This window comes from Strix aluco, chromosome 17 (assembly GCF_031877795.1).
Source record: "Strix aluco isolate bStrAlu1 chromosome 17, bStrAlu1.hap1, whole genome shotgun sequence".
Lineage (NCBI taxonomy): Eukaryota > Metazoa > Chordata > Aves > Strigiformes > Strigidae > Strix > Strix aluco.
Window position 1 is genome coordinate 3,984,740 of NC_133947.1, and position 19,655 is coordinate 4,004,394.

General features: G+C 56.6%; 1 protein-coding gene across 1 annotated transcript in view; it reads left to right on the top strand.

Annotated features, from left to right (window-relative positions):
- The window catches only part of LAMA5 (laminin subunit alpha 5), a 97,614-nt gene that overhangs the window by 76,558 nt on the left and 1,401 nt on the right, over positions 1–19,655 (top strand). The window contains exons 38-79 of the mRNA XM_074843364.1: positions 367–528; positions 712–813; positions 896–979; positions 1,239–1,469; positions 2,035–2,148; positions 2,432–2,559; positions 2,802–2,882; positions 3,328–3,542; positions 4,113–4,213; positions 5,376–5,556; positions 5,840–5,983; positions 6,067–6,218; positions 6,295–6,405; positions 7,435–7,546; positions 8,102–8,272; positions 9,162–9,358; positions 9,454–9,570; positions 9,648–9,802; positions 10,030–10,171; positions 10,476–10,578; positions 10,663–10,776; positions 10,895–11,074; positions 11,472–11,614; positions 11,852–12,037; positions 12,316–12,452; positions 12,900–13,053; positions 13,193–13,326; positions 13,451–13,613; positions 14,043–14,174; positions 14,375–14,526; positions 14,883–15,015; positions 15,267–15,407; positions 15,634–15,764; positions 15,847–16,014; positions 16,110–16,242; positions 16,368–16,525; positions 16,622–16,808; positions 17,074–17,226; positions 17,348–17,507; positions 17,594–17,724; positions 18,445–18,535; positions 19,425–19,544. Coding sequence (XP_074699465.1) covers positions 367–528; positions 712–813; positions 896–979; positions 1,239–1,469; positions 2,035–2,148; positions 2,432–2,559; positions 2,802–2,882; positions 3,328–3,542; positions 4,113–4,213; positions 5,376–5,556; positions 5,840–5,983; positions 6,067–6,218; positions 6,295–6,405; positions 7,435–7,546; positions 8,102–8,272; positions 9,162–9,358; positions 9,454–9,570; positions 9,648–9,802; positions 10,030–10,171; positions 10,476–10,578; positions 10,663–10,776; positions 10,895–11,074; positions 11,472–11,614; positions 11,852–12,037; positions 12,316–12,452; positions 12,900–13,053; positions 13,193–13,326; positions 13,451–13,613; positions 14,043–14,174; positions 14,375–14,526; positions 14,883–15,015; positions 15,267–15,407; positions 15,634–15,764; positions 15,847–16,014; positions 16,110–16,242; positions 16,368–16,525; positions 16,622–16,808; positions 17,074–17,226; positions 17,348–17,507; positions 17,594–17,724; positions 18,445–18,535; positions 19,425–19,544 — 6,004 coding nt within the window. The remainder of the gene's footprint in view (positions 1–366; positions 529–711; positions 814–895; positions 980–1,238; positions 1,470–2,034; positions 2,149–2,431; positions 2,560–2,801; positions 2,883–3,327; positions 3,543–4,112; positions 4,214–5,375; positions 5,557–5,839; positions 5,984–6,066; positions 6,219–6,294; positions 6,406–7,434; positions 7,547–8,101; positions 8,273–9,161; positions 9,359–9,453; positions 9,571–9,647; positions 9,803–10,029; positions 10,172–10,475; positions 10,579–10,662; positions 10,777–10,894; positions 11,075–11,471; positions 11,615–11,851; positions 12,038–12,315; positions 12,453–12,899; positions 13,054–13,192; positions 13,327–13,450; positions 13,614–14,042; positions 14,175–14,374; positions 14,527–14,882; positions 15,016–15,266; positions 15,408–15,633; positions 15,765–15,846; positions 16,015–16,109; positions 16,243–16,367; positions 16,526–16,621; positions 16,809–17,073; positions 17,227–17,347; positions 17,508–17,593; positions 17,725–18,444; positions 18,536–19,424; positions 19,545–19,655) is intronic.

Genomic DNA, 19,655 nt, shown 5'->3' on the forward strand with positions numbered 1-19,655 from the left:
ACCAGAGCCTGCAGTTCAGTTGTGGTTACAGCTGCCCTCGGGTTTCTGTCCTGCATTAATCCTACCTCTTTGGAAGATACACTGTGAGGAGAGTTATCTTTGTCTCCCTGTGCCTGTTTCCCACTTTCAGTCCCTTTTCCTGGTCTCTGAGGTCTCAGAGGGTGGAAAGTCATGGCATGGGGGGACTGTGCCAGGCGGGAGGCAGGGGTGGTGCTCAGCTTGCCAGTGGCTTCATCGGGATGCGTGTGAGGTTGTGAGCCTGTTGTCATCCTTTCTGCTGTGCTGGGACTTGCTCTTCTGAAGCACCAGCACCCGAATACATTCTGTAGCTCCACCAGAAGATCTACAGTTGCTCTTCCCCCACAGTTCGTCAACATGAATGGGTGGCTCTTGCTGAGCAGCGATCGTCAAGAGGTGCCCACGACTCTGAGCCTGCGGGAGCAGCTCCTCCGCGCTGATCTCAAGAACCTTCCAGATGCCTACCAGGAGCTCTACTGGGTTGCACCCAGCTCCTACCTTGGGGACCGGGTAAGAACACAGTGGCAGCTGGACCAGCTGTCATGCACATCCCTGACCCCATCGACGTGTGTGCCAGCAGCACACCCACTGACGGGCAGGCATTGCTCATGCTCCGGCTGAACCTGGACAGCTCTGACTCATCTCAGTGGTGTAAACTTGTGGCAACATCTGTGCAATTTGTCTCTCCCTCAGGTTTCCTCCTACGGTGGGCACCTGCGCTATGAGCTGCACTCCGACCCGCGGAGGGGTGATGTGTTCATTCCCATGGAGTCTCGCCCGGACGTGATCCTGAAGGTGCTGCCCAAGAAATTCCCTGCTGCCCCCTGCTAATGCATGAGCAGGATGAGTTGGTGACTGACATCTTTGATTTTCCCAGGGAAATCAGATGAGCATCATGTTTCTGGAAGGCACCTACCCATCCCCAGGGGAGGTACATGAAGGCCAGCTGCAGCTGGTGGAGGTGAGTTTGCACACACAAGTGTGTGTACCAAGTGCTCAGATGCTACTGAAAGGACAAGTCTAGCACGTAGACAGAAGGGACAATTGCTTTGAGCTCGGTATTTCAGGTGCTGCCTATTGCAGCAGAACTGGCTGTGAAGATCCAGGGGCTCTTTTACCTGTGCAAAGGGAAGACATCCCAGCAGCAGGGAAGTGCAGGCTGGGCTGGATGTTCAGGTGCCTGTGCTTCCTGCCAGTCACATCAGGTCTTTTCCCACTAGGGTAACTTCAGGCACACAGAGACGCACAACCCTGTGTCTAGAGAGGAGCTCATGATGGTGCTGGCAAACCTGGAACAGCTGCAGATCCGGGCGCTCTTCTCCCAGCTCTCTTCATCCGTGTCCTTGCGCCGTGTGGTCCTAGAGATGGCAACAGATACAGCTACAGGCATCCACGCCAGCAACGTGGAGCTGTGTTTTTGCCCAGCTAACTACCAGGGGGACTCCTGCCAGGTAAGAGTGAAAACAGACGTGCTGCTCCAGGCAGAAGGGAGTCAAACAGTCACATTTTGGGTCTCAGCCACCTGTCGTGCTTGGTGTGGGTGGCAGCCACGGGGTTTGGATGTTTGTGCAATACAGTGGTGCCAGTGTACCAGCTTCCAAGCTGACCCCTGAGGGCTTCAGTTGAAATTACAGCTCAGGTTGTGCTGGAGGGAGGAACAACATCTCCCACACCAGCCCTCTCCCAGCTCCCCTCCCACGACAACATAGTGCACCTGGGAGAGGTGCGTTAGCTGCATCTGCCCTCTTGGAAGAGGCGTGATAGGGAGATCGTTCAGGTGTTGCAGACCAAAATTACAGGCATGCAGTACCTCGGAATAGGTCCTTCTGTCTGGCCAATTATCTCATATTGACGAGGAGCAGGAAGGAGCTGCAGTGAAAAAATCTTTATTGTTGCTTTTAATCTCTTCTCCATCAGTACAACCCTGTGGGAATTCTGTCATGGAAACTAGTTTCTTTGCTTTGCCTGAACGTATCAGGCTGTTTTTCAGATTTCTGACTTTTTCTGTCTCCTCAGGAATGTGCTCCAGGTTACTACAGGGACACCAAGGGGCTCTTTCTGGGAAAATGCATCCCATGTCATTGCAACGGCCACTCAGATCAGTGTCTGCCGGGCTCTGGGATATGTCTTGTAAGTAAACAGTGAATCAGCATGATTATTTTGGAGTTATAAGGTCTGTAGCATGTGATTAAAAAGCTCTTCACATACTGAGCTGGCAGGACTGGGCCTGTATTGGAGCATTAGCTGCATGTGCCATTTCAGGGGTGGTCCCGCTCAGGGTCAGCTTAGGGTGCAAGACAGTTCTGGGAAAGAGGAAGGACTGAAGCATCCAGATACCTGGTGGGGAATTCTTCGTGCAACCCACCATTTCTTGCTGTCAGTGCTGAGCCCGCAGCCTGCCTTTTCCTTGCAGAACTGCCAGCACAACACAGAAGGAGACCACTGTGAGCGATGCAAGGATGGCTATGTGGGCAGCCACTCTGCCGAAGAACCCCTGCAGTGTGTTGGATGTCCGTGCCCCCTCTCAGTTGCCTCCAACAAGTAAGCACCCTTGGATAGGATTGCCTGTTTGGCCTCACTGTTTAACCACTGGGAACCACACCGTGCCACATCAGGGCACTGGCTTAGCACTGGCAGGTGTCCCAATGCCAGTCTTGTCCGTGCCCCCAAACCATGTCCGTGGCCTCTTACTCACAGCCCCAGCAGCCCACACTGAGTGATCAGCTCCCCTGGGACCACATCAGGGGTAACTCCACCTCCCTGTTTACCCCTTATCGTTTCAGTTTTGCCATCGGTTGTGTCCACAAGGGTTCCAACACACAGTGCCTCTGCAAGCCTGGCTACGCTGGACCCAACTGTGAGCGGTAAGGGTGATGGCACCCATGTTTCTGGGGCCTCAGACACACTAGTCCCATGCAGCCACTGCTGTGGCAGAAGAGAAGTTGTCCTAGTAAAACTGCAGAGGAAGCAGTTGGCTCTGCCCCCAGTGTGATTTGTCCTGGCAGTATTTCTTTCAATACTTTTCAGCCTGCAAATGCCCTGTTGCTGTCTCCACTGCTGAAATACTGTGTTACCGTGGGTGTATTACTTAGCTGTGCTTTGCCTTGACTTGCACTCTGTAATAAAGGCACCTTTCTGGGTTATCATAAGGCAAAACACCAAGTGTTTTGAGATCCCTGAGGGTTGCAGCACTTAAAAGTGTCGGATGCTGGCACTGTTATAATTGTACAACTCAAGCATGGTGCAAGCATGAGCTGTGGGGATCCCCCTGATGCCCTGACTGTGTTTTCACTTGCCGTATTTCTCCAGGTGTGCCCCAGGATACTACGGCAATCCCTTGGTGATTGGCAGCTCATGCCAGCCCTGCGACTGCAGTGGGAACACGGATCCCAACATGCTCTTCAGCAGCTGCGACTCCCTGACGGGCGCCTGCACAGGGTGCATGCACCACACGGCCGGCGCGCGGTGCGAGGTCTGTGCCCCCGGCTACTACGGGGACGCGGTGGCAGCCAAGAACTGCACACGTGAGTGGGGCAGGCAGTGAGTGCTGGTGGGGGCAAGAGATGGACAGACTGACTGCGGGTGTGTTTAGTGCCTTAGCCAGGCTGTGTGTTGCCCCAGTGAGTCACATCTTTGGTTGCACACATTGCAGGCATCCTCTAAAGATGTTGATAATAAAAAAACCCTCAAAAAAACCTGCCCTCCAGCATCACAACTCCATAACCTCCAGTCCACCCCCAAATGCGAGCCACCAGGCCACACCCAGGCTGGAACAGTCTTCCCCCGAGCAGCTACTGCAGCAGCGGCGCTGGTGTTCCTTCGGGCGTGTGGGTTTGCGACTCCCAGCACTGCTCATCTCCCTCCAAGGAGCAGCAGCCAAATTGCAGCTCACAAAAGGGGGTCTGTGCTGGGCAGGTGTCATGGGAATAAGTTGTCAGGAGGAGCAAATCCAAGTGGAGAGAGGTTCTGTCTTTGCTCTGACTGTGATAGATAAGGGGAAAATAGGATTCCCTACTGAGAATAAGGTGAGTGTGAGTGTGTGAGTGCCTGAGCAGGCTCTTCAGTGTATAACTGGGGTTATTTTTTCGTGGCAGAGTGCAACTGTTCACCTTGTGGGACTGACTCATGCCATCCACGCACTGGCCAGTGCTTCTGCAAGACTGGAGTGACCGGCCACCACTGCGACCGCTGCGAGGTAAGGGGCCACCTGCGTGCTGGGATGGGGCCTGTCCTTGGCACAGGGGCAAGGGACAGCCCTGGTGTGTTGTCCCCAGGCCTGTCAGCAGAGCAGTGCTGGCAGCCAGGTGGTTAAGGCTGGATTTGCATGGTCTGCCTATACGAGGCCAAAGATCTGGCAGCAAGCGATGGAGGCAGCGTTCAGCTGCAGCCTGGGCAGTAACGTGGTGCCCCTTGGGGAACTGCAATAAACCCCATTTCCCTGTATCATCCAGTGTGGGCACTGTGGGGCAAGGGCAGGCTTGCAGTGCTGGGATGTGTCCGGGTTCTTATTGCAGCTCCGCGTCTTTGCCATGTTGATAGGAGTTTTGTGGTGGTCAAAACCAGTCAGAGAGGGACCTGGGGGTGTTGATTGATAGCCAGCTGAACAGGAGCCAGCGGTGTGCCCAGGTGGCCAAGGTGGCCAATGGCATCCTGGCTTGGATCAGCACTAGCGTGGCCAGCAGGGACAGGGAAGGGATCTTACCCCTGGACTCGGCACTGGTGAGGCCGCCCCTCGATGAGTGGGTTCAGTTTTGGGCCCCTCACTCCAAAAAGGCCATTGAATGACTCGAGCGTGTCCAGAGAAGGGCAACGGAGCTGGTGCAGGGTCTGGAGCACAGGTCTGATGGGGAGCGGCTGAGGGAACTCAGGGGTTTAGTCTGGAGAAGAGGAGACTGAGGGGAGACTTCATGGCCCTCTACAACTCCCTGAAAGGAGGGTGCAGAGAGGGGGGATGAGTCTCTTGAGCCAAGGAACAAGCGCCAGGCCAAGAGGGAATGGCCTCAAGCTGCGCCAGGGCAGGGTCAGACTGGCTCTTAGGAAGGATTTCTTTGCAGAAGGGGTTGTTGGGCGTTGGAATGGGCTGCCCAGGGCAGGGGGGGAGTCCCCATCCCTGGAGGGGTTGAAGAGTCGTGTTGACCCAGCGCTGAGGGATCTGGTGGAGTTGAGAACGGTCAGTGTGAGGTTCATGGTTGGACTAGAGCATCTTCAAGGTCTTTTCCAACCTTGGTGATTCTGTGATTCTGTAAAACGTTCCTAGAAAGCACGGCTGGGGTCCCACGTTGCCTCAGCCTGCCCCAGGAGGGAGGCACCCATGCCCTGTTGCTGAACGGGGCACCCACTGTCCTGCTTTTCCCTAGGAGGGATACTATGGCTTCGAGGGATGCTCCGGCTGCCGGAGGTGTGACTGCGACGTCGGTGCTGTGGGGAGCAGCTGCCACGTGCAGACGGGCCAGTGCAGCTGCCTGCCCGGCGTCAGCGGCCCACGCTGCCAGCAGTGTGCCCCAGGCTACTGGGGCTTCAGCGAGAGCGGCTGTATGAGTGAGTCCTGCTTCCCGGGTGGTGGGTACTGCGTGTGGAGGAGCGGGAGAAGGTATTGGTGGCACGTGTGCTTGTTGAATTGTTGAAGGTGGAAAACAACCGACTGCTATCTGAGGTCCTGTGCGTGTTGCTAGACTGCACAGGGAAACCCCCAGCAGTGGCATGTAGATAAGCAGAGATGCGATTGCACAGCTGGAATAAAACCACTCCCTCTCCCCTCTCTCTGGGGTGGTAACAGCACAAAATGATGCCACGGGCATTTCCTTGTTATTAAACCTGGCAGAGTGCGAGTGCAGAGGGGGCTCCTGCGACCCGCGCACCGGGGAGTGCACCTGCTCCAACGGGCTGACGGGGAAGCAGTGCGACGTCTGCATGCACGAGCACGAGATCCCCGTGGCAAACGGCCCGGACAGCGTGAGGTGTGAAGGTCTGTATCCTGCTGTTCTGGGGGAAGAGGCGAGGGAAGGCCCAGGAAAGGGCCCTGTGCTGACCGCTCCGTTCTCCCGGCAGTGTGTGACAGCTGTGTCCTGCTTCTGCTGGAGGATCTGCAGAGCATCGAGATGTCCTTCCCCTCCATTCGCAACCAGCTGGTCAACCTCAACGCCAGCTCCATTGCCTGGGCTCGCCTCCACGGTCTCAACAGCACTATGGCAACTGTCGCTGTATGTGGAAGGTTTAACATCGCTTTCTGCCCGTGTTTCCTGGCCTGTTGGCCTGATTTCAGCTCTTTTTTTCCAGAACCAGCTGCGTGAGTACCAGAGAGCCATGAGCAAGGTCAGGCAAAGGGCTGACGAGCTGGAGGATGAGAATGTGGACCTCACACAGGACCTGAACGCGCTGCAGCACAAAGTAGGGTATTTCTCCATCTTTCATTGCCAGAACACGAGTCCTCCTTTTACCTAAAATGAGGGCTTTGGTGCGAGGAGCCTAGTTCAGGCAGGATGGATCTCCTGCCCAGCCAACACTAGACTTGGGGGTCGGGGTCTCTTAGATGCTCAAGCTAGATTACCTGCATTCCTCGCTTGGAGTGCTGTTAAACATCTTGTGATATTGATGGTTGATTCTTGATTTATTAGTTACTTTTGAGACGGCTCCAATTTTAACCAGTAAAAATAAATTCAATAAAATGTCATTTATAGAAGAAGCATATGAGGAAGGAACATAAGCATCCAGGTCTGTCCTGAATGTATCTGTGCTGTGGCAGGGAGAGCCTAGGCCTTGTCAGCAAATGAGTCAACCCTTTTTATTGTAATAGTCCTTGGTGGCCTCAGTACAGCAGCACCTTTTGCAAGATGCAACGTATATACAGTCTAAAAAACACCAGTAATGTCTTCAGAGAACTTATAAACTGAGCAAGGTTTGATTTGATTTATAAACTGCCTGCTCCTAATCTCAGGGAGAGGAAAAAGTCTTTATTTGATGATGTATGTCCCCAGGCAGCCGCATGGACAAGCTGCCTCTGGGTATGTGTACAACTACACACATCTAAGCTCTGAACAGCCAGACTGCAGCCCTCCATCTCTTCTTGTATCCTGGTCAGGACCCATGTGGGCCTGGCTCCAGGCTCTAGGGCTTTTCTTATGTTAAGAGCAGAGGACAGTACTGTCCTCTGTGGTTTTAGGGTTGTTTCAGGATCCAGAGCCTGTTGCATGGGAGCTGCATTTATTGCTTGTGCTTCTCCGAAGGTGCTAAATAAGACCATCACTAAATGCATTGTAGGTGCGCAGCACAGGGCAGGCTGTTGGAGGAGACACGGTTCAAGGACCTCAAAACCTGTGCATTCCCAAACCATATATGCCTTTGGGAACATCTTTCCTGCTGACAGATCACATAAAACATAATCTCATACTTCAGCTAAACCAGTGTTGTTTGTTGTAGATGACAATGACTCACAGAGAAGCAAACCGCATTGAGCAGCACACGAGAGAGACTTACCAGAGGGGGGAGCAGCTCCTGCTAAATATCCAAAGCATTCAGAAGGGCATTGCAGGTAGGTAAAGAAGGGTCTCTGCTTTGTGGGGTTTTCCTGCTGGGAAAGCCACGCTCTTGCTGTCAAACAGCGTTGAGTACTGCGTCACTTGGAAAGAGCTGTGGAGAAAAGGGGAAATAAAAATGAAATGGAGATCCCTGCAGAATTCTGGCTGTTCAAGTAGACCAGGCTTATTGTGAGTCCCAGCTGTTTGGCTAAACACAGTCTTTGGAAAATGCACATTAAACTTGTACAAATGTTATTAAAATACCTAAAACCAGGGCAACCTGCACTACTGCTTCAGGAGAGATTAGCAAAAATTGGGAGTGACTGAATCTGGGAGAGGAGGTAAAGCTGCAAAAAGATGCTTGGGATGTAGCATGTGTTAATGTAACAGCCAAGGAGACAGAAACGTGGGGCAATACCTCTGAGTGATCTCAAGCAACTCGGGTGCCTGAGTGCTGTGTAAAAGCTGGCCGCAGTGTGTTGAGGGTGATGTAAGAGAGGAAGGATCTCGGGGGGTTATGAAGGACCTGGCTCGATCAGTGCTAACAGGGGATCTGGATTTCTCTGCAGACTTGGTGCGGCAGATGGCCAGGTTTGGGGCAGCAAACGCCAGCACCACCTCCACTGAGGAGTTTCGGCAGAAGATGGCCGAGGTGGAAAGAATGCTGAGGGAGATGAAGGAGCGGAGTCTGGGCAGCCAGGAGGAGCTGGCAAGGCGTGAGCACGAGGAGGCTCAGAAGTGTGAGTCTGGCTCAGTGGCGTGGGACAGGACTAGACCTGCTGGGTCTAGCCATTCCTCAAAGCCTGGCCTGGAGCCCACGTGAACGCTACACATCATGGTCATGTCTGGAGAGTGTTTTAGTAAAACAGGCACCCCCAATGAGTTTTAGAGTAGTTTTAGGGTCCCCTGTGACACTCCATTTATGGTTCCTTTTCCCTTAAGGTGAATTGTAGAGCAGATTGTACTAGCTGGGTAGTTCTGTTGATGATGGAAAATGACAGCCCTTAGAACCAGGAGCTACCATCACATGTGGATGTGAATAAGTCACCCCATGTTTCTTCATATTTGCTGTCACAGGAAAGGGGTCCAGAGTAACAACCAGCAGCCCACCACCCTCAGCAGCTCTGCCATCCTGAGGGCATCCCTTGCAGGAGCAATGGCTTGGATTGTGCTCCCACACAAAGCCACACTGCATAACCAGGCATGCTGGCGCTGCAGGGAGCAAGTGCTTCTGATTAACAGGCAGAGGAAAAGCACAATTCAGCATCTGAAAGCTGGAATTATAAACTGTCCCTTGCTAAAAATAAGTAATTTTTCACAGTGGGAGTAATCAAGCACTGAAACAGGCCTCAGGTGGGGTTTCTCCTTTATCTGGAGCCTTTCAGGCCTGGCTGGGTGTCTTTCTGAAAGAGACTCCATCCCTTCTACCAGCATGGGGTGTTTGGGAGACAATTTTGCACGAAATCCTGTGCTATCCAGGCTGAAAGAGGGAGGGAGGGAAGATGGTCACTTTTGCCTTGATACCTGCCAAGTGAGACCAGAACCAGGCTTTTCCACAGCCAAGCACAGAAAGAGCCCTTTAACACAGGAGGATGAATTAGCAACAGTTCTCATCTCTTCCATCCTCAGTGCTGCACCGGGTGAAGAGTGAGCTGCATGCCCGCTGGGAATCCAACCAGGACCTGGTGAGCAGCATCCGAGACCAGCTGGCGCAGCACAGCTCCCAGCTGATGGATCTCCGCGACGCCCTCAACGAGGCTGTGAACAAAACCAGGCAGACGGAGGACTTGAACAGCCTGAACCGCAACAACCTGGAGGAGAGTCAGGTAGACCTTCAGCGGGTGGTCCTGTACTGCCGTGCAGCAACGGGGGGGGCCTACCCCGGCCATGCCAGTGCCTTACCCTGCCTCTGTGTGTCTAGCAAAAGAGCCGTGAACTCCAAAAGCAGCACACGCTGGTGCAGGAGACCCTCAGGATGGCCAAGGACTCCCTGGCCCAGGTCTCTGACTTCTTACAGAAGATGGAGAGGGCAAAGGAGGTGAGTGATGGAGGTATTTCGACATGGGCAGGGTGCGAGGGAGTGGCAGTCCTCGGGAGTGCTGTGTGTCCTTGCAGGCGTATGAGAAGCTGGCAGCTCTGCTAGATGGGGCGAAGTTGCCCCTGACTGAGCGGGTCAAGAAGTTCTCCCCGGCCAGCAGCAAGATCCCCATCGTGGAGCAGGCGGAGGAGCACGCCCGGCTCCTGGACGAGCTTGCGAGGAACCTGTCCAGGTGAGGCACCAGTCCTGACCCACAGTAGTCAGGGCGTTTCTGACCAGAGTTGGGGATGGGAAACTGCAGCCCCACACCATGGCAGGGGAACAGTGGGGTGCCATCTCCAAAGCTGTATCCTGGAGAACATGTGATGATGAACTCAAAGGGGTTTGTCTGTGGGTACATGGGCAAGAGCCCAGCCTGAGCATTCTTCGTGGACTTGATGGCTTCGTCTTCCAACACAGCATTATCCAGGGCACAAACCAGGATGGCTTTATCCAGCGGGCAATCGATGCCTCTAATGCCTACGCCAGCATCATCGAAGCTGTGAAAAAAGCAGAGCGAGCAGCCCACGATGCTGATGAGGCAGCCGGCGAGGCTTTGATGGTACGTGCTGTGGAGAGCCCCATGAAGATGAGCAAAAGTCAAACTCCCTTGATAGTCCTCTGGCTTTTCACACCCACACGTAGGGCTCTGCTGCCCCTTCCCTCTGAGACTCGAGCAGTTTGTTCTGTGCCAGAGAGCAGAGTCTCTGCCACGGCTGGGGCCAGACTCTGGGGGTTTGGGTGTCCCCATCACACCCAGCAGCACACCCCACTGCAGTTGTCTGAATGAGCATTTTTCTGTGCAGTTGGGGCTGGAGGCTGGAATTCCTCTTCAGACTCCCAGGCAGCCTGTGTTTGTTTTACAGAATGTCATATCAGAAAATCTCGGGGCTATCTCTAAAGAGCTGAAGAGGAACAGCAGCAACCTGGAGGAGGCTGTGAGGAGAGAGCAAAGAAAACTCAACGGGGGTGAGAGAGGCTCCTTGCAGGGTGTGGTGTCCTTCGGGCTGAACTGAGATCCAGCACACAACGTATGTATTTCTTTAATTGCAGCCATTAAAGGTACTCTGCAGACAGCAAAGGACAAGCTGGCTGACCTCCGTGTGAAGAAGGATCAGCTCCTGAGCCAGCTCCAGTCTGTGCAGGACATGCTGGGCAGGGACCAAGGTTTGTCCTGCGATAGCTAGACTTGTCTCTCTGCTCCCTTCTTGCACCCAGGCTGTGGCCCAAGGGTGTTTCATCCCTGCTCCTGGCCATCCCAGAGATTTTTCTCCTTTCTTTCCAGAGGACACAAAAGAGATGATCCAGAATGCCAAAGCAGCAGCTGCTGAGGCCAACGAAACAGCTGCGAGAGTTGAAGATACCCTGAGCACCATGAAGAAGCAGCTGGATGAGTGGAAAGACCAGTACGGAGGCCTTCGAAATGAAGACCTGAACGAGGCAGTCCAGGACGCCAGGAAATCTGGTGAGTGCTGAACCTGCTGGACTGCCAGGGCTGAGTCTGGCATGAGCTAGTGCATGGACAGATGTCCCCAGGGAGCTCTGTGCTTTTGGAAGCTGTGCTTTGCAGCTCCAGGTCAAGAGTAGAGGGAAGTAGCCGCCAATACTGGGTGCTTTAAGTCCTCTCCCTTTTTTTTTTTTCTCTCCCTGCAGTGTCTATATCACCTATACCTTTACTGCAGGAGATTGCATGCACTAGAGCATTTTCACAACCCCCCATCAAGGCTGCTGGATTTAGGGGATCATTCTGTGACTCCGCTCCCAGCTGCCGCTGCTTTGACTTGCATGTCTCAAAACTGCCCGAGCTTCACATCTCCCTTCCTCACTAACCTTCAAAACCCCTGGCTCCTCTCCAACCCCAGTGTCCAGCCTGGAAAGCACCATCCCGCTGCTGCTGGGGAAGCTGAGCAGCCTGGAGAACAGGAGGAACAAGAATGCCACCGTCTCGGAGAACATTGTGCGGATCCGGCAGCTCATCACACAGGCGCGGAACGCCGCCAGCAAGGTAGGCTCATGGTGGGGTGAGGCCTGGGCATGGTGTGCCGGGGGCTTGGGGTGAATGAGCGCTTACCTGAGGGCAGTATGCAAAGGGGAGGGGTATTTAGAAGAGTTCTGGTGCCACCAGGCAGGGTCTTTCTCATGGGAAGACTTTAGAAAATGCTTTGACTTGTAGAGCTGGCAGTGATGAGGGAGGCAGCAGCAGTGGTTTCAGTGCCGCGGGTTTGGATTTCTGTCCCTCCAGGTGAAAGTCCCCATGAAGTTCAACGGCAGCTCGGGCGTGCAGGTCCGGATGCCCAGCAACCTGCAGGATTTGGCAGCCTACACATCCCTCAAATTCTACATCCAAAACCCCGAGCCCAGGAGCCGGCAGCGACGGCAGGACGGGACAGAGGAGGGGCGGTTCGTCTTGTACCTGGGCAGCCGGGAGGTGAGACGGGGCTGTGCGGACAGGAGGAGGGCAGTGGGAGCCCGTGTTTTAGCATCAGTGGGGGATCACGCCTGGACATCAGCCCTTCTCCCTTCACCAGCTCCCTGAGTGTCTGTGGGGAACATGAACAGGCCCTGGGTGCAGTCATCAGCCTGGCTGAAGGTGGATGGGGAGAGCAGTGCAAATTGGGGTGCTTGGCCAGCGCAGCCCTGGGAGCATCAGGGGGCTCCTGCCTGTCCTGAATGCCAACGCGTGGCCCTGGCTCTCCCTTCATTCAGGCCGTTGGAGACTACCTGGGCATCGTGCTCAAGGACCGCAAAGTGCAGTGGGTCTACAAACTGGGTGATGAGGAGCCAGCCTCCCTAACCGTTGACGAGGATATTGGAGAGCAGTTTGCCACCATCAGCATCAACAGGTAGGAGACTGCTGGGATGCATCCTGAGGAAGTTCAGCGGGAGATTGTCTCTGCAGCGGTTGCAGGTATTGCTGTGCCCAAGCCCAGACAGGCCGTGGGCTTGCAGAGGTGCCACCCACTCCAGCATCCAGTCAGCTCTAAATGACCAACACTGAGATACCTCAGAAGAACTAGCAAGGAGCTGGTGTCTTACCAGGTCATGGAGAGTCTGGGGGCGTCTGCAGGAGAGGAAAGATGAAGCTCATCATGGAGGGTCCCTTCAGCCTTGTGGCAGTGCTGAGAACATGAGTGCTGACTCCTTTCAGTGCACTGCTGCTATGGGGCTCCCCAGTGGGAGATGCACCCCTTTTTGGTAGAGCTGTGTGGGGAGGCCCTTTGCTCAGGGAGGACGGGGTTTGCTCCTCTTTGGGGATCTCCCCTTGTCTTGACCATCCCTCCTGGCTGCAGGATCCTGCAGTATGGGCACATGTCGGTGATCGTGGAGAGGCAGACGGTGCACGAGACCAAGGGAGACAGCGTGGCCAAGGGGGAGCAGGGGCTGCTCAACCTCGACCCGCGCAACGTGGTCTTCTACGTGGGTGGCTACCCCTCCAGCTTCACGGTGAGACAGGCAGCAGGGAGGGAGGCTCGGTTTTTAGGAGGTATTTAGCAATACCTGTGGAGATTCTTGCGGGGAGAGCCCTTGCTTTCATGGGGAAACCAGAATCAAACTTGCCCTAACTGTCCGGTTTCATTCCCAGCCTCCTCCCACTTTGCGCTACCCCAACTACCGCGGGTGCCTGGAGCTGGACACGCTGAACGAGGAGGTGGTGAGCCTGTACAACTTCCAACACACCTTCCAGCTGGATACCACCGCTGAGAAGCCCTGCGCAAGGTAGGGCACTGTGCCCAGGCCGGGGGCAGCTCCGGTACGTGGCACTTACCCTGACCCTCAGCTGCCCCAGAGCACGGCAACGGGATTTGGAGTGATGTCTCGTGCCTCTTCTCGTGTGGCTCAGGTCCAAGTCCACAGGAGACCCCTGGTTGACTGACGGCTCCTACTTTGATGGCACCGGTTACGCAGAGATCAAGTTTGAGAGCCAGTTTGGCACCACCAAGCGCTTCGAGCAGGAGATCCGGGTGGTGTCCTACAACGGCATCCTCTTCTTCCTGGAGAACCAGGCAGGTGCTTGCTCCCCTGGGGAGCTGGGACAATCCCAGCCCCACTCGTAGGCATTCCCAGTTCAGGACACTGGGGAGAAGAGGGCTCTGGAGGCTGTAGGGCTGCTTTGAGCAGTATTTCTGCATTATTGTTAAAAGCCACAAGAGGGCTGGACCCAGACCTCACAGCAATCACTTGTCTGGTGCTGGAGGGACTCCCCTGAACTTGGAGAGCACCCATGCACAGACCCTCCGAGCTGGGCCGGGGTTCACCGGGGCAGGCAGCGCTGCTGTGTGCAGATAAATCCCCAATAATTGTGACAGCCACCCTTTGGGGCACTGGCAGTAGGACCTGCTCCCACCAGTGCTAAAGGGCATGTCGGGCTCAGTGCCACGACTGCGTGCTGGGCACCGGGATGTGGGGCTGAGTGTCCGTCCTGCCTCCCCCAGGGTCAGTTCCTGTGTCTGGCCATCCGGGATGGGAAGCTGGTGCTTTACTACGACTTCAGCACGGGCTTGGAGATGGCAAAACCCAGCAGCAACTCCTCCTCCCTCACCATCAGCAGCACCACAAACAAAGCGGTAAGGGGGAAGAGCCACCTGCCCGGCTCACTTGGAGAGCAAAACATCCAGGGGTTGGGGGGAGCACCCAGACCCCTGTTTTTGTGGGGGGAGAGCTACAAGTTCTTTGACTAGAGCCATGAACCGGCCACCTCATGCTGCTGTCTGTGATGGACCTAATGGCCCCAGGCTGGTGGATCATTTTTCTCCTCTGTCTGCAGATCCAGATTTTCCTCCTCAAAATGAATAACAAGAAACGCATTCTGGTGCGGCTGGAGCGCCTCACCATCTTCATGGTGGAGCAGGAGAACTCCCTGGAGAACGCTGTCTCCTACTACCTGGGTGGTGTGCCCCCAGCTGTGCTGCCCCCCAGGTGGGTCCACCCTGCAGTGGAGTGGGACAGTCCACATCTTCCCCTCCTGTGTCCCTGGTGGTGGCCCTGGCCCTTTCTCAGCCACATCAGCTGAAGCTCTGGGGGGAGATTTTCTCTTCCTGCCTGTCACCATGAGCTTTTGAAGATGGGACATTTCCATCTCTGGTGAGGAATGAGGTGCTGGTGGGTGTCACTGAATCCTCCTTTGCCAGGCTGGGTGTTTCAGAGCAGCCTTGTGCCTGAGGCACTGGAGATACTCGTGGCTATTGTGGGTCCTTCCCAGGCGCTGTTTGAAGGGCTGTGGGGCCAGATCCTGCCTGGGGCTGTCCTTGTAACACTTCTTGCTTCTCCTGCAGCTTGAAAGCACTCTTCCCCACGGGTGGGCCCATCCGGGGTTGCATGAAGGGCTTGAAGGCTCTTGGCAAGTATGTCGACCTGAAGCGCATGAGCACTGTCGGCGTGAGCTACGGGTGCACCTCGGACCTCCTGGTAAGCACAAAGCCCTGGCAGCCTGGCTGGCGTGCTGGGAGCACAGGACTCCCAGGACAGGATCTCCCCTTGTTCACACAGAAATGGGCATAAAACCCCCAGGTCCTCAGTGCAGGGGGGGTGGGGCAAGGTGCTCCACATGGCTGGCACTGACCAGACCCAAGGAGGACCTGATAACCTCAGTCACCCTCCCAGCACCCCTGTAACACCAGGGCCGGGCTCTCACCTTGCCTCCACGGTGTCCCTTGCAGGTGGCTCGCTCAGTCAGCGTCCATGGCCACGGCTACCTGACCTTGGCCCTGAAAGACGTGCCAGGGCTGCGGGACTTCTACAGCGGCTTCAGCTTCCGAACGAGCCAGCGTGAGGGGCTGCTGTACCACCACGCCACCCAGGTGGGCTCCCTGCAGTCCCCCCGGGTACCCCAGCAGCAGGGCAGAAACTTCTGCTCCTGCTCTGGGAATGCTGCTGCTCCCTGTTGGCAAATGGGGAGGATTTTGGTGGGGCCAGGGGGTGAATCTGCAGTGAGCTCTGCACCCTGAGCTCCTGGAGGGTGGTGGGGAAATGGGCCTTTCCTTGGGGTTCAGCTGCTGAGCAGCAATGCAGTGATGCTTTCTGCAGGAGGGGATGTGCCGGGTGTCCCTCCAGAGGGGCCAGCTGGCCTTGAACCTGCTGGAAACCGAAATCACCACTGAAAATGCCTACGCGGATGACAGGACCCACTACGCAGCCTTCTACAGCGATGCCCGTGGGTATGTGTCCTGGTGGCGCACGGGGCGTGGGGCACCAAGAGCTGTGGGGACGTGCTCAGCCCGTGCTGCTCATCCCCCCCAGGGTCCGGCTGTATGTGGACGACGAGCTGCAGGACACGGCGGCGGGTGCTGGGCCCGGCCGGCGGCAGCGACGGCAGGATGGGTGGCCGCTCTTCCAGCTCGGGGGTTCGCCGGAGCCTGGTGCCCTCAGCAACCTCACCGGCTGCATCGGGAATGTCTTCGTCAAGCGGTGAGCATCTCCGTGCCACTTCCAGAGAGCAGGGCTCCGCCCCTTCCCACCGCCCAGCTGCCCCGGTGATGGGAACCTCTTCTCCCTGCATGTAGGATGGCAGAGCCGCAGATGGTGGTGGACCTGCAGCAGAACGTGGAGAACATCAACGTCACCATGAGCTGTCCCTGGGGCGAGCAACCGCAGCAGCTCAGAATCACTCCAAAGAAGGACAGGCGGAAACCCAAGGTACCAGCTGCTGCCAAAACTCCCCATATCCCCCTCCTTGTCCTCTTAAGATGCCACCATTGCCCCCTCGCTGAGCACCTCTGCCCCATGGCACCCGCTCCCCTCATTCCATGCATCTTGTGTAGGTGCCGGGCAAGCCTGCCTGGAAGGACCGCCGCCACGATCAGGATGGGCTCTGCCGGCTGCACCCACAGCCCCGCGCAGCCGCGGGCACCTTCCACTTCGGAGGTGCCCCAAGCAGTCGCTTGGAGTTTGAGGAGATCCCAGTCTCCTTCGGGCGGAGGTGAGCCTCACCCTGTGCCCACCCCACCCAAGCTCGGCCCTGGGGACCATCGCATGGAGAGCAGGGTGCTCCCCTCACCCCCCCGTGTCCCTGCAGGTCCCATTTCTCCCTGGAGGTGAAGCTGAACTCCTCCAGCGGGCTGCTTTTCTACGTGGGAGGTGAGCGGGGCACCTTCCTGGCTCTCTTCATCTCCAACGGGCGCTTTGTCTTCCTGCTGGACGTCGGCGGGCGCCGGCTGCGCATCCGCAGCAAAGACAAGTACCGCGACCGGCAGTGGCACACGGTGAGCGGAGGGTTGGGGCTCGGTGGGACCCCCCAGGCCACACCACTCCCCCTGCACCGGTGCCCCTGCAAGGATTAGCTCAGTGCAGCCCTGCTCTAATTGCACACGGGACACCTGCAGTCCTGTGGGAGCAAAGGGGACACTAAAAACACAGCCAGGGCTGGCAGAACCTCCGAGCTGAGGTTTCCCTTCCCTGGGCACAGCCCTGGGGCTCCTCCCAACCCAGGAAGCCCCCAGCCCTGGCACTGACCTTTGCTCCTTGCAGGTCTTCTTCAGCAGAGACCAGAGCCGAGCCCAGCTGGTCATCGACGGGCTGCGAGCCCAGGGTGCTGCAGTGGCCACCGCAGGGCTCTTTGTGGCCCAGACTCCCTTGTATGTAGGGGGGGTCCCGGCTGGAAAAGCCAAGGCTCACGTACCGGTAAGGGCTTGGTGGTCCCGTGGCATCGCTCCGTCTCTGCCAGTTCCCAGTCCCGAGGCATCACCCTGTGCCTGCCGGTTTCTGTCTCCTCTGCGCTCACTCCTGGGGCCTCTCTCTGCAGGCTGCCTCGGCCTCCAGCTTTGACGGCTGCCTGAGGAACCCCCAGCTGGACGGGAGGCCCCTGGGGCCCCCCTCGCGCACCTTCGGGGTGACACCGTGCTACGAGGGCGCACTGGAGAGCGGGGTCTTCTTTGCTGCGGATGGCGGGTCCATCGTCCTGGGTACCCCACAGCAGCCTGGGCTGGGAGGGACACACCTCATGGGGGGTGCCTTGTCCCTCTCCTCACCAGAGGCATTTCTCTTGCAGCTGATGCAGTGGTGACCGAGCAGGACTTGGAGGTGACACTGGAGGTCCGTCCCCGCAGTGCTTCTGGCCTCATCTTCCACATCAGCACGAGCAGAAGCCACCATCTCCTGCTGTACATGGAGGAGACAAAGGTAGTGGGAGGGCGACTTCCCCACGGGTCATCTCCTGCCCATCCCACTCAGCTCACTGGGCTCTGATGGGTTTGTCCCACACGACTGAACAGGAGCCAGCAGTGTGGCCAAGAAGGCCAAGGGTGTCCTGGCTTGTATCAGCACTAGCGTGGCCAGCAGGGACAGGGAAGGGAACTTACCCCTGGACTCAGCACCGATGAGGCTGCACCTCAATGACTGGGTTCAGTTTTGGGCCCCTCACTCCAAAAAGGCCATTGAATGACTCGAGCGTGTCCAGAGAAGGGCAACGGAGCTGGTGCAGGGTCTGGAGCACAGGTCTGATGGGGAGTGGCTGAGGGAACTCGGGGGTTTAGTCTGGAGAAGAGGAGACTGAGGGGAGACTTCATGGCCTTCTACAACTCCCTGAAAGGAGGGTGCAGAGAGGGGGGATGAGTCTCTTGAGCCAAGGAACCAGCGCCAGGCCAAGAGGGAATGGCCTCAAGCTGTGCCAGGGCAGGGTCAGACTGGCTCTTAGGAAGGATTTCTTTGCAGAAGGGGTTGTTGGGCGTTGGAATGGGCTGCCCAGGGCAGGGGAGGGGAGTCCCCATCCCTGGAGGGGTTGAAGAGTTGGGTTGAGCCAGCACTGAGGGATCTGGTGGAGTTGGGAATGGTCAGTGTGAGGTTCATGGTTGGACTGGCGGAGCTTCAAGGGCTTTTCCAACCCAGATGATTCTGTGACAGGTCACCGTGAGAGCCAGCACTGGGGCTGATGAGTTCTCTGCATCGGTGATGTGCCCATCTCTCTGTGACGGGCAGTGGCATGCCATCGCAGGTGAGGTGACAGCCAGCGCTTGGCTCTGGGGCGCTGCTCCACTCCTGCTGCTCACCCCACATCTGCTGGGGGGAGGCCAGGGCCCTTCCTCGGGTATTTAAACCCCAGCTCCCACCTGTATGCACTTAATTTTGGAGATTGGAGCTGCCATTAAGTCATTCCCTAATTAGAGTCCTTGGCTGATCTTGTTAGTGCTGTCAGGTCTGGTGGGCAGGAGGGATGGGGTGTTTGCCCTGGTCACGGAGCAGCCAGCGAGGCCAGGGCTGTCCCGCAGTACCGGCTCCATCCAGGATGGTTGTGTCCTGCTGAAAGCGAAAGCCCGGCTCGCTCTGGCCCAGAGTGTGTCCAAAGGGCTCAAGCCCACAGCTGGGACTGGTGATTTGCAGGAGTCACACCCAGACAGGCAAAACTCAGCCTTAAATGTAGCTGCCCTTGAGCAAGTGCTGAGGTTTTTGCATCAAGCCCTTTCCAGGGGTGGGGGTCACAGCTACACCCCCCATGGCAGCACGGCTCTGTTTTAAGCCCTCATCGTGCTCGACCCAGCACTGGGTGAGAGCCAGCGTGTGCTCCTGGCGCAGTTTCAGTGACAGGACCTGTCCCCATCTGTGGCCGGAGCCGGGCTGAGCTGATCCTGGCGTGTGCTGTCCCACCCCGCTGGGAGAGGGCAGCCCTCTTCACTAGAGCAAGACACTTCGTGGGTGGCTGGTGACCCCAGAACAGATTTGGGGGAGGCTGTCCAGACTCTGGGCATTTCCCAAGAGCCAGGCCAGGTCCTCTGACCCTCCCAGTAGTTGTTGTGCTCTGCTCCAGCACGGGTCTGGGCTGCAGGGCGGAGGTGGACTTGCTTTCCGAGTAAGGAAGCATCACTGACTGTTGTTTTCTTTTGAAGTTACCAAATGGAAAAACATAATCCAGGTTGATGTGGACACACAAGGTAACTACACAGCAGGACCCAGCCAGCCTCCTGCACCCAGCACAAGGGCAACCTTCTACGTGGGAGGGCTGCCAGGTGAGTTGGAAAAGACGCGTTCCAGAGCGAAATACCCCAAAGCCAAGAGAGATGCTCTTTCTGGTGCAAGTAAGAGATACTCCATCCCCTGCCCTGTTATTTGCCAGACTA